The following is a 13486-nucleotide window of genomic DNA, read 5'->3' on the forward strand; positions in this document are numbered from 1 at the left end:
TAATAATTCTGTGAGATGAGAAAAGAAGATATGATTTCCAAGAGCAGGTAAAATTTGTATCTGTTTTCATGAAACATGGGAAAAGTGTGTTTCTTGTATGTAACAGAAAAGGCCACTAGATGGCGCTGATGAATAGATTTTTTTTTTTTTTCCAGATGATCCTGAATCTTATGAAAACATTTGTGCAAACTTTACCAGTTTCACAGTGCCTTAGTTTAGCTATGTTTATCATCCTATTGAACTGATATTAGTTGCGGAGTTTTTTTAAAGTGACATTTGGGTTAAGCAAAAATCTCGCGATAACTTGCCTCTGTTACTCTCTTGAGCGTGTACGCATTCTTGCTTTGACGGTCTAGTGTGAATCACGTCCTTTACGTACAGCAATTGGCGTAGTGCAAGCGTGCCACTCATACTGGTTCAGTGAGTTGTGGGGAGTGTTTTTTTTCTTCCAGAGGGAATGTCAAGCTTAGAAGTCCTGGCTGGTGAAGTGGAGGGGAACGGCGGCATAATGGGTGAGTTTTCTCAGCTTTGGAAAGCTGTTTTATTATCCTAGAGCTTTGTTTAGGACTGACTCTTTGGGATTGCCTGTCTCTTTAGCGTACTGTTTCCTAACTTCGTTGAACAAAATGCAGGAGAATACATGTTAGTTGTCGTTACTTCAGCTTAATGGTGTTGAACAGACATGTTAGTGAGACATGTAGAAATGATTGGCATGTATAGCTGTTTGGCAACATGTCAGAAGCAACTACAGTTTCCTGCTGCTCTCTCTTCATGAAACAGCTTCGTCACCTCTTTTTAGACCTTAAATAATCGGAGTTCACACGAACCGTCCATTCAGAAGTATTGTTTTCCTTCTGAGTAAAATTTCACAACAAGGCCCATTCGTTGGAAATAAAGTCAAACCGGACCCAATAATTAAGAAGAGCTGTCAGGACACACAGATTGGAGTAAGTTTAGCAACGTGCGGAAGCAGCGTTGTTCTCAGCAGTATCTGTGTCTAATGCTTTGATCCAGAGGCTGTGCTAGGATCCTTAAACACAGGGGGCTAAGCCCACCCTGTTGCCCAGTTACAGTTTTTGCGTTTTGTGTTGATTGAGATTATCAAACTTTTTTTTATTAGCAGTTGAAGGTAACTTAAGTATTTAGAAATTTCAGATTTCAAGTGGTTTGTTCTTGCTTGCTCTGTTGTGAAAGTGTAAAAGCTTGTACAAGTCAATCTTTCTATCATGTGTTTTTGAATTGGAAACAGTTTTTTGTATAACTGTGGGGTAATTTTGGCCTAAAACTATTTTTTTTTTTTTTTTTTTGCAGAATAGTTTTAATTCAGCAGGGTTCAGAAGGGGTGTCAAGTACGATATGCCTGCTAAGGTCAACATCTCAATTAGGTTAAAGTTAGGACTTTGACTAGGCCTGTTTATGACCTGCATTCCTTTCTTATATATTCAGTTTTACCTGGATAAGACTTCTGTGGTGAATAAGTTCTGACTTTGCAAACATAAGTTGTTTATTACAGCCATGCATAGCGTCATCTAATGTACTTATGCTTTGTGTGACCTGATTGATTCACTGCAGGAAACATGACTAATTTATATATATATATATATATATATATATATATATATATATATATATATATATATATATATATATATATATATATATATATATATATATATATATTATTTTTTTTTTTCATTTTTGTGAGATTTTATAACTTGGCTCAAAATTCACAAAACAGTTGGATGGAAATTGTTTCATGTTCCAAACCAGATGAACACAATCCTGCCATTTAGGTGTTGAGATAACTTCATAGCTGGTAGAACAGGTGTAGTTGACCTGCCTGATGGACAGTGTCTATTGGATGGATTGCATTGGTTTCCATTTAGTTCAAATTCAGTGACTAAGAACACTTACGCTGTGGTGTTCAAGAGTCCCTCAAGAATGTCAGTTTTGCTTTAAGCTAAAAAAATAAAAGCATTTGATTAGAATTATTTGTCTTTTGTCTCTTACATTCTTACTACTGTGGTATTAACATGGTTGCTTGTTAGCGACCGTGTTGACTAAGCATTGCCCATCAGATGGCTTCCTTCCTGTTCTGCATAATGTCCCATCTACCTATTGACATCCATGTCATTTTTGTGAAGCACCCACACATTGCTAAACATGCTAACTCCTGATAGCGCCCGCCACCATGAAGCAAGACAATTCAAAGAAGCCATAACATCTTCTGTTTGCAGATGTGTGTTACTAGAGAAGCACCAGACATTCATTTAACAAGTGCAGCCGCCCTGCTGGTTATAGATAGTGAAACCTAGAATTTGTCAGGTAGAACCGAGTGTGTGGTGTGAAACCATGTGGAGAAACAGGTCAGTCTGCTGCTGGGGCAAGTCTCCATGATGTCAGGTGAATTACGCAAACGACAGGAACAAAGGTTTCTGTTTTTGTTTAAAGACAATGACACTGATTCATTAAATGATTCAGTTAAAATGCTGTTAGGAGAAAAGAGAAGGAGCGGTTCTGAACCACAGCATGGAGGAGAATAAATACCCAGTTATATCATGGAAAACAGAGCTGGATCCAAGCAGCATGCTGTGTGTGTCTACTGTATAGAGGGACTGACAGTACAGATGGATAGGTCAGGCCTCCTGCCAGCTACACACGGAGTATCAGGTGACACGGCAGGTTAATGCCAAGAGGAAGTGGTGGCTGAGCCGGGTCCACTGAGCCGGGTCAGGTCCGCTCTGCTCTGGTCGTTGGAGTGTAGTCATGTTTCTGTGCATCAGAGATCATTTCTTCTGTCTCTACATGCAGTAACAGGATGGTTCACATCTACATTAGATTTCCTCCACCCAGCAGATCTAATGCAGGCTTAGCAGATCAGAGAGTTGTTTACAGTTGTTATATTTTTAATCGTGTTAAACTGGAATTCAGTCCAGTGTTTAGCTCCAGTTTTTTCTATTAAATCAAAGAATCCATATAAATGTTTTATACAGATAATCCCTAAGTTTCTTGGCCATAGCAATGTTAGCTCCTGTAGAAAAGAGTCTTGATGGTCACATGTTTGATCAGACTCATCCAGCCCAGCATGATGATCTGTGGCTGACAGCAGCAACACAATGCTCACCCTGGTTCATTCTGCAACACCCAGCAGTTGAGACACAACAACACTGGGAGTGTTGGAGCCTTTTGATGAATCACGCCAGAATAATGAGAGAAATGGTTTTGGTATGCAAACACGAGTGACATGTTTTACAGGTCTGTGGATGTCTGCAAGGTACAACTCTTTACTTAATTATAGCTCCAAACACCGGCTGGGGTGTGGATCATGTTCTCTTCATTTCTGGTCATGTTTGGATTTCTTTATTGGATTTCTTGGATTTCTGTGACTTACAATTATTTTAGTAATTGTTGATTCTGTTGGATAATTTGATGGTTAATTGATTAACTTGGATATAAATGTGGCTTTTCCATTTAACTGTCTTATTTCATGCAACATGAGAAATACATAAAAATGCAAATAAACAAATAATTTAATTCCTCATCTAATAAGAAAATAAATATTTTACTAGGCATAGAATGCTGTTACCTTGTTCAATGTAATATTGAGCTAATAGACCTTTCCTGTTTTATCCACAGTTTTCCCTCAACACCATTTTTTAAGTATATTTTGAAGCAGTTCTGAGGTAAAACCTGAAACTACTGCTTTCCAAGATACTCAACAGGTTGTTGCTAGGTAACCAAAGAGTGCATGAGTTAGTTGATGCCACTAACCTTTCTTAGTTGGCAGTGAGCGGTTGACCAGCTAAAGTCTGTTTTTGCCTACATCCCCCAGAATGCTGTGCATTTCTGGATCAGAGTTCAGTCAATATCCTATATATTAAATGTTCCATCTATTGCGATATATATATTTTTATTGATTTATTGTCCAGCCCTATCTTTGGGGATATTTCCTGCCCCAGGACAGGCTCAGGATATCCGAAGTCTGCTGTAGGAAATTCATCAAATACATTTCCTGGAGAATCTCCTGTTTTTATTCCCATGTTAGGACGAAAATCCGGTTGAGGAATTCTGGGTGGTTCTTTGGAGCAGAGTGTGTTGGATGGGCTGAGAGGTTTGGATGAAGCTCCAGAGAAGGAGGATGTGTGGAATGCCGGAGCTGTGTGAGGGTCGTGGGAAGCTGGTTGGTGTGTGTGAGAGAATCTCTCTCCTCTCTGCAGCAGCTCACTGCTCTCTGGGCCTGTCCCAGACAGACTCGGGCTTCCGGGACTGCCTTCCCACATAGTTTCCGCTTCTTCAGCAGAGTGCACCTTGCTTTACGGCCTCAACGCCTTCCTGCGCTGATTTCATTTTGTGGTAAAATCCTCCTGCAAGCACCATGTGTTCCTCTGGTTAACATGTTAGTGGGAGCTGCTGATGCAGTGCAGCGCTGCTGAAACAAACACAGGCAGCTCAAAGCACTTCTCTGTCTGGGATGACACTCATTTACAGATGGTTACAGACAGCAGCTTGCTGCGCTCCAGATGTGGAGGCTTCTCATCAAACACTTTGTGAATGTAAATGGAACTTTTCCATCATGTTAGGTGTAAGAGAACATACTGTGTCTTCATTCTTATTTTTTGTAGAAATATGCTTCTCTCTGTGGTATTTGCATGCAGTTTCAGTTTAAACTATGAGTAACGAACAGGAAGCAGTGCGGAGAGCCACAGTTAGCACTCTGAACCTGTCGGGTAGAACGGCTGTTCTGAGAGTGGTTTACTTTCAATTTAGAAGCCAGTTAAAAGTCTTTCAGTCATACAAAAATACCAGAAAGCAGAAACCAAAGTGCTTCATTTAATTCAGTGTGAATGTATGTCTTCTTTTTTTATAGCTGTGATATCAGAACAAGACATTTTATGTTTTATCTTAGAGCTACATTCATAGAGTAGTTCTTAATGCTGGGAAATATTTGTATATACAATATGAAGTTTAGTTGCATTTAGAAACTCATCTAGAATATTCCACAGCATCTTGTTCATCAGTCTCTGCTCTAACAAGTCAAAGGAATGCTGCTCAGTGGAGGAGCTTTATTTGTATCATACTGTCAGAACGTTGTGTCAGTTTAATTAGTATGTAAAAAAAACAAAACAAAAGAAATAAAAAAAAATTGCTACATACTTAAAATCCTGTAGAAATATTCATAAGTGCTCACAGAGATTAAGAATAGAAGACAATTTGTTGTCCTAATTCTTTCCATTGTTCTTGTTTTTATGTGTTTTGGATCTGCCACCTTCACTGCTGCCTTGCTCTCCATCCGTCTGCTCTCCAACCAGCTGTAAGTACATCACTCTTGTTTCAGTGAGATCAAAGATCACCTGCCCCAAAACTACTTTGTAAAAGTTTTCAAATGTTATGGTGGATGGAAAAGAATACATGGTTTTAGTGTTTTGTTGTTGATGTCAAACCTTTGTAGATGCCATTTTTGCGAAAGTTGTTGAAGTAACATATGTGCAGAAGGCCTAAATACAAACTCACACCATACTTTTCACATTTCTGTTTGTGATAAATTTATGAAACACCATCATTTTTTTCCCAGTTTGTCATTATCTTCAGCTTTGTGTTGGTCTAAGAGCTCATTATTTAACAACTGTATAATATTAAGTGTCATCTGTATGAAACGTTCCTTGAGATTTTTCATTTTGTCAACTGTAGTTTTTGGCTTTGGAGAAAAATTTAAATGTGTGTAAATTCAATTTACAGCAACAGAAGAACCTGGAGGGCTACGTGGGTTTTGCTAATCTCCCCAATCAAGTTTACAGGAAGTCAGTGAAGAGAGGCTTTGAGTTCACTCTGATGGTTGTGGGTGAGTACATCTGTATTCATCTGTTTGGTTGTCTACATGTTTCTGCATATGACCCTAAATAATGTCACAGAAGGGTTTGGGTTTGTTGTGCCATATGATTCTATATGATTATGCAACACTAACAGCTGCAAACAGAAAGTCAGCCTGTGGCTCAAGTAATGACCTTGCCTTGTAAAACACTCTGGTTTTACATGGCTGACCAGTTGATGGCTGAGTGCCTGTTGCTTCCACTCACTCACCTCTACTTTGTTATAGTGTAGCTAACAGCTGACTGTGGAATATTTGGTTGTGAGGAAGCCTAAATATTGGACTTATTGTACACGTCTCATGCAGTGACATGTGGTGAGGTTCATAGCTGGTGAGGCAGACTTAATCAGAATCAGGTTTACAAAGAGAGACCGCCTGCGTGTTATTGTTTACATACGGAAATTTTGCGTGCTGGAGGGCAGAAAAACTATTATTTTACATGCGCTGCCGCCACAGAATAATTCTGCTAACTCAATAAAACTTGGAAATGTAGGTGTAAGTAATTCAGTACTCTGCTCCACTGCAAAGGGAAAAACCGAACTACAACTCAAAACCACTTTTTCTCACTCTTTGTGTCGGCCAAGCCATAAGCAGACTTGTTGCCATAGCAACTGACAACAAAACTACTTTATTTTTCAGAATTCAACACCAAAAAAACACTCAAATATTTCCCACATGGGTTGAGCCGTGGTGGCGTAGGGGATAGCGCAACCCATGTTTGGAGGCTTTGAGTCCTCGACGCGGCCGTCACGGGTTCGAGTCCCGGACCCGATGATATTTGCCGCATGTTTTCCCCCCATCTTCTTCCGCCTTTCTTGTCAGCCTACTTTCATATAAGGGACACTAGAGCCCACAAAAAGACCCCCTGGAGGGGGAAAAAAAAAAGATTTCCCATACAAAGAACAGAACATTCAGTCCGTTTCAGTAGTATGATTTTAGGCTTAATGGTTTCTTTTATTATTATGTTGTGATTACTGTGGTAGATTATAGTTACCACTGCTATTAGCTAATCCAACAGTAGTTTGTGGATTGTTGCTTTTCTGCATTCTTTACACATACAAACTGTAGCCCACAAAATGCATATTTCATTAATAAACTAAACAACAAAATGTTATCGCCATCTTACCTTTACTTCTAAATGAAGTCCATGCGCTGCTCATTCTGCACAAAATTATCAGTTCATCCAAAGCCAGGTTTTTCCTTGACACAAGTAGAGAAAAGGAGGCAAGGAAAGCAGAAAAGGCCGTTTGTACCAGGACATCCACAAAGCCTGTCTTTTCTTTCTGTTTGAGAAAACAGGGTATCCTTCTGTCTTGTAGTTTGAGGCAAACCTTTCAGCGCCAGTGTTGGTCTTCCTTTAGTATTATTTCCTGCTTCAATTGAAAATCCACTTTAGAAAACTGTTTAAGTGTAGAAATGTAGTCATCCATGTTGACATTGGAAGAGAGGAGAAAACAATAAATCTATTGCTGCTCTTGACTTTTTTTACTGTATGGCTAGTCTCTTACTCTGCAGACGTGGAGTCATAAGACCAATGTCTTCATGAGCGCCCCCTGCCATGAGGCAAAAGAACTCCCTGCCTCACCTCGAATCTGTTCTCTGCTGGTTCTGATCGCTTCTCAGCACATGAAACCCGATACACACACACCGTTGGTGACAACAAACACTGTACATTATATATATAAGCTAAATTATGCTAAGTCAGTTCATATATTAAATGTTTTTTTAACCATTTTATTGGCGACGTACAGACAGGAGGAGCATGTTCTCATCAAATGGCAGCCAGCAGCGAGAAGTTACGCAATCCAAGGCTCACCAGCTGCGCCTCTGAGCATTTCAATGAGAAATTGCGAAAATTCAGCAAATTTGAAGACTAAATTATCAAAATTGGTTAAGCAAAATGAAAAATAAATACTTTATAGTACAAACCACTGGGTGAATATAGCAATATAAATGATCTTATATTCTAAGGTATATTCTATCTTAGATCTATGTTTCCCTCCCCTGACTGCACGTCACTGATCTCATGGTACCCTGGACTCATTCTTTCACAAATGATAGTGGAAGCAGGCTGCAGGTCTAGATGCTGGATTTTCTTCACCTGGAATGGACTGGAACACCTGAAATCAGTGATTTGGAGGGCTGACCCAACAGAATTTTATATTATTAAAAGTAGCATATGTGCCATTGATCCAAATCTGAATACAGCTCAGTATGTGTCAGGTGGAAATGCTAATGTCATTTTACTTTTCAAAAGACAGCACCATCTGTCAAAAATTATGTTTGTTGAACCCACTCTTCTCTATCTCTGTCTGTGTGTGTGTGTGTGTGTGTGCGTGCGCCAGCGTGTGTGTGTGTGGTGTTGTTTTTGAGACGCTGTGTCGACCATTTTCCTAACAAATACCACGTTGTGGGGACTGGATGCTCCTTATGGGGCCAAATCCTGGGCTCTATAACAAGAGGTGCTTTTTTTAGATTAGAGGTTAGGGTAGACCTCAGTTCAGGACTGAGGTCTGAACTGAGTTTAGGTCAGGCTTCGGGTTAGGCGTGTACTGGTAGTGGTTGGGGTTTAGGGTAAGAGTCAGGCTTAGGTTGTAGAAATGATACAAAGTCAATGCAAAGTCCTTGTGAATATAGAAAGACGTGTGCGTGTGTGTGTGTGTGTGTTTTGTGTGTGTGTGTATGTGATTATCCGTCTCATTTAAATTATGTAGCGGGAGGAGACTTCCTGTCATTCCATTCATGCTCTGAAAGTCAACGCCTGGTCAGCTTATTCAACAGGAGGTCCTCCTGACTGGCCTTTCCTTTCTCTCCTCTTGCATGCTGCTACCTGAACAGGAAAAGGCACCGAATGGCCACACGATGTCACTTCCTGTGCTAAAGGCCCAGGACTTCCAGTAGCTTGTTGCCTCAGGGTTAAGAATCTGGTCTTAGTGGAACTCATCCCTCTGTTTGTGCATGTAGCTCTGGAGTTTCCCCTGCTGTTCTCTCAGGAAGCATGTTATTATTTCATGAGCAGTATGTAATATGAACAGCAGAGTTATTAGAAAAGCCACATACCTGCCAGATTATATGAAGGATGTGTGTGTTCACCATTGAAGAAACTGCTCTGCTGGAACCTGATGGGTGTGGTCTTTATGAGATGTTGTGAAAGTTTGAGGAAAATATTCCAGAAATCATAAATAGTGGCAAAAACCCTCTTTTTGTATCAAGTAATTTTTTATACATTTAAAAATTGAGTTTGGTTGTTTCAGTTTTGGAAAAATACTGCTGTGAAAGGGACAAAGTTCAGTTTTCTTTCTGAGAAATGTTCTCCAGGCAGCTGCAAAACTAGGAACCTTAGAGTTTAATAATATTAGCAGCTGTTTAACACAGGACCATGAAGCTGCTAGGACATGATCATGGAGTCTTCATCTTGAACATGCACTCATTCAGAGTTTCTGAGTTTTCTTTGTTCCATCTTCTGGGTCTGTTCCCCTTTACATAGGCTGGATTTCTGCTCATAACCTTAAATAAGGGCTGGGCGATATGGACTTAAAGTTTTAGCATGATATTTTCTAGTAATATTGTGATAAACTATGTATTACATATTTTTTTAGCTAATTGTAGGGTTGTGAGTTCATGACACAGCAATCACAGCATCACAAGGACTAAAATCACTCCTGAAAAACATTCCCATTTGAAACATGTTTCTTCAGGACACCAGTCACTGAAATAAGTGTGATTTGTGTCACTGAGCTGCACAGTAATTATTACACAATATTTAATCATATTGATTCTCTCATTGAACAAACAGAAGACAATAGTAAAATACAGAATCACCGTAATGTTTCCTTTACTTCCTTCTTTTCTGACCAATCACTGCAACTTGGCTGAATTTTGACCAATCCCTTTGCTCCCTTCAAATTTAAATTTCCGTTTCATTGCGACTCTTGAAAGCTGAACCTGTGTTATGAAAGCATGTGTGACACTTTTGTCTCAAATCTTACTGCTGGAAAAAAGTGAAAACTTTAACTTTTTTTTTCCTTTTACACTTTGACACTTTGTAACTATATTACAATTCTATTTTTTTGTGGGGGAGGGGAGGGTTATGTTCAGTAATTTGAACTTTTCTGTAAGACCATATTATGGGAAACATAAATCTTACAAAATCACTTCTTTGACTGTAACTTTTTCAAAGAGGTGCTGCAAAATCTGCTCTTTTAAGTTGCAACAATCTCAAAAACACATTGTGACGTCCTGGAGGGAATGACAGAGTCCTGCAGGTGTGCTTGAATCCACTGCTGCTAATAGAACCACTGTTCCAAGCTGTAAGGGTTCCAACATATTTACTCTCTCAGTGCTGGAGCTTTGGCTGAGCCAACAAGTGTAAGTGGGACAGAGCCATTTGTTAGTCAAAGTCAATGTTTGGCAGTGATTTCCATGTTGGCAGAGTCTGACCTAGATGTTGGCCACTGCAGCTGGAGCCTGGTGTGGATTTGGTTCCTAGTTGAAAGTTTTGTTACTGCATCACTTAAACGACACAAATTGATACGTTTGCTTACGTTTGAAGTTCTACCACTTCAGAGTTTTTCTTCCATATTTTGAATGGATAGTGGCATTTGAAAATGCAGTTATGGGGAAAAGGTGACAACTCACCACGTTAAACACTCAGTTTCCCTTTCATTCACCAGCACAGCGTCTTTACATCACCTGCATGTTACAAGCCTAGAAGAGGAATGAATCAGGGCAGTCCCTCCTTCATGAGGCAGGATTTTCCTACTTTCCCTCCACCATCCTGCTGAATAGCAAATAGGGCTTTGGGATAAACCCACAAGGTTTACACAGCTGCTGAAAATTTCCTTTAAAGGAGGCAAGCTGGCTGCGAAGTGAGCCTCAGTCTGCAGGCAGCTCTCTGAGACGGCTCCTCCTCCTGCAGGACACAGAGTGATGGGAGAAACTCAAAATCCTCTTCTGACAAAAACTGCAAGTAATAAACTGACGGGGGTCAGCTGGTCTTATGGAGGGCTGTTTTAATGGATTTGCTCCCTAAGCAGATTTTCTGTTTTATTTTGTTTCTTAAATATTTCAGATCAACAAACAGATGTTGATATCAAAGAAGGATAAAAGCAGTTTGCAGATGATCATTTCATTTAGGGTTTATCAATTTTAGCAAAATATATCCATATTAAACTGACCCTACCAGAAAAGTCATTAACATTTCATAAATTTACCACCTCAGTGTTGGAGGACGTCTGGCATTTTTGATGCAAAAGTCAGACTATATAATATCAGTTATATATAAGATCTCAGTTGTGCATTTATGCCTCTAATCATAGAAGATGATCATTTTTTTCACTTTATATTTTATGACTTTTCACCATGAGAGAATATTAAATTTGTTTTTTGTAAAAATATTAAATTAATTTTGATTACTTCTTTTTTTCTTTCTCTTTTTACATACAGTAGCCCTGACATGCTGTCACAATGTGGATGATCAGAATACCTCTTTTGGCAGCAGTTGATATTGTGTTAGCAGAGTTTCTAGACTCTGATTGGTTCAGATCAGACCAATGGCTGTTTGTTATTTTCCATTGCAGGTAAAACAGTGAGGTAATGTAGAAGATGGTGCAATAAACAATATATCAATTAATCGCATGATAAATGAAAATGATCTACCTCGTTTTAATTTCTCTCGTTTATCATTTCTTCCTGCCTTTTTCTCTTTCCATTGATGACTCTGATGAAAACAGCATTTACTCCAGTTCTCTCCACTGACCCTCCCTTCCTCATTTCCTTAGTGAAAGGGAGGAGTGAACTATTGCATCATGTAGTTGGATATGCCCATCTTCTCTATCTAAATCTAATGATTATTAAAGGGCAATATAATATGCAGACTTCATAATCTATACTCTGTTGGTGGAAATTTTATTTCCACTTTGGTTTTATGTTGCGTTTAGTTTTAATTCAAGTGCATCTTTGGTTAACGGAGACTGAGAGACCATTTTATTTTTGTTTTTGGTTGTTTTGTTAATTTTGTTTACGGTTCCAGTCTTAAGTGTTCTTATGAAAATAAAGTGTGTTTACTTTTTGCAGGATGTGCTGTCATGACATTATTATGTCATTAGTTTAAAACGGTCTTCAAACAATTCTGTTGTTTTTTTGCAATAATTTTTGAGACAATTAATTGTTCAGCAAACTTCGTTATTGTGACAGGCCTAGTAAGAGCTCAATGAAACTAACCTCCTCACATCTATCTCATCTCTGCTGCATAAAGGCTCCCTGGGAACTCCACTTGTATGATTGTTGGAACCAAACATTTTCAAAAGCTGGGTTTCCATTAACCATAGAACTGTGTACATTGAAATTACAAAGATAAAACTACTTCTTTGAAACATGGAGGTTTAGCAAAACCATGGCTTTTTCCTAGGTTTTTACAGTAGGATGAGGTGGTTTTTCAGCCATATCAAGAAGAGGTATTTCACAATACTGCAATGGAATTATTTTTCACATCATGCGAGTCACATGATCAACAGCTGGATGTCCCAATTGGCAGAATCAACAAAGATGACAGGAAGTAGAATTAGGATGTTGGATTTTTTATTTTTATTTTTTCAGACAATTTGCATCTGGCTCCACACGGCATCACAGTTCATAAAAAGTTGTTGCGTCATTCCAACATGTTGAATCTATAACTTTTCTGTAAAATCATCAACTACAGTTTCCCCAAAATGTAGCCACTCCCAACTATAAGAGGTTTGTTGCTCCAACCCCTGAATAAAACACTGACATCTGCTCTGATTGGCTGATTGATGATGAGTGCTAACACCTTGATGAATGATGAATATATGTGAAGTAACTGCTTACAGTTACTGCCTTGGGCTTAATAACTTATCATATGAACAAGCTTATTCGTATGCGATTTTAATCAGATTTTGTATTTAATGGAAACACCACAATTACTCAGCTAATGTTGAAAAAAAAAAAACCCACAAAGATTCACACACATTTGTACTGGAAACATTACTATTTTTAGACATTTAATTCATTTTTCTCCAACACAAAGTGTCTGTTTGGTCCTGTATCAGTCCACAGTGTAAAGCATGTGTAAAGTTAGACATAGTTTAGTCATTTTGACGGTTTGATCAGCAGCCAGTTGTCATTTCTGAGCCACTCTGCTGGAAGATAAATGTAACTGCCCTTTCTGGAAAGTATTTCTAACTCTGGACTGGTTAGAGAAAGATTCCTTTGTTTTTGTTTTTGTTTTGTTTTGTTTGTCATCTTCCCATTTATTTTCACTGTTCATGCCCATCAACAGATGGGCTGAGCCGCTGGCAGCTGTGGCCACTGTTGGCCGCAAACTGACCACTTGTAAAGGTCAGCAGCAGTCTGTTGGCTCCCAGGCCAGGCTGCTTTCTGGCTGCTCCTCCGCTCACAGTAGAGCTTTTGTTCAGCAGCTCGCCCTGCGCTCCACCCGCCATGCTCTCCAGGTTTTATGTGTCACTGTGTTTATCTCCACTGCAGCTGCTTCAAAATATTATGCATCCGATCATACTCTGTCCCCTAATATACTTCAGGACAGCTAACAGATTGTGTGATTGTCTCTGTGCGGCTGACTCCTCCCTCTCCCTGAGATTCTCC

General features: G+C 39.2%; 1 protein-coding gene across 2 annotated transcripts in view; it reads left to right on the forward strand.

Annotated features, from left to right (window-relative positions):
* The first annotated feature begins 334 nt into the window (after positions 1 to 334).
* The window catches only part of LOC122843487 (septin-7-like), a 29777-nt gene continuing 16625 nt past the window's right edge, over positions 335 to 13486 (forward strand). For both annotated transcript variants that reach the window (XM_044138268.1, XM_044138269.1), the window contains exons 1-3: positions 335 to 512; positions 721 to 722; positions 5737 to 5839. In XM_044138268.1, coding sequence (XP_043994203.1) covers positions 458 to 512; positions 721 to 722; positions 5737 to 5839 — 160 coding nt within the window. In that variant the 5' untranslated portion in view covers positions 335 to 457. The remainder of the gene's footprint in view (positions 513 to 720; positions 723 to 5736; positions 5840 to 13486) is intronic.

This window comes from Gambusia affinis, linkage group LG14 (genome assembly GCF_019740435.1).
Source record: "Gambusia affinis linkage group LG14, SWU_Gaff_1.0, whole genome shotgun sequence".
Taxonomy (NCBI): domain Eukaryota; kingdom Metazoa; phylum Chordata; class Actinopteri; order Cyprinodontiformes; family Poeciliidae; genus Gambusia; species Gambusia affinis.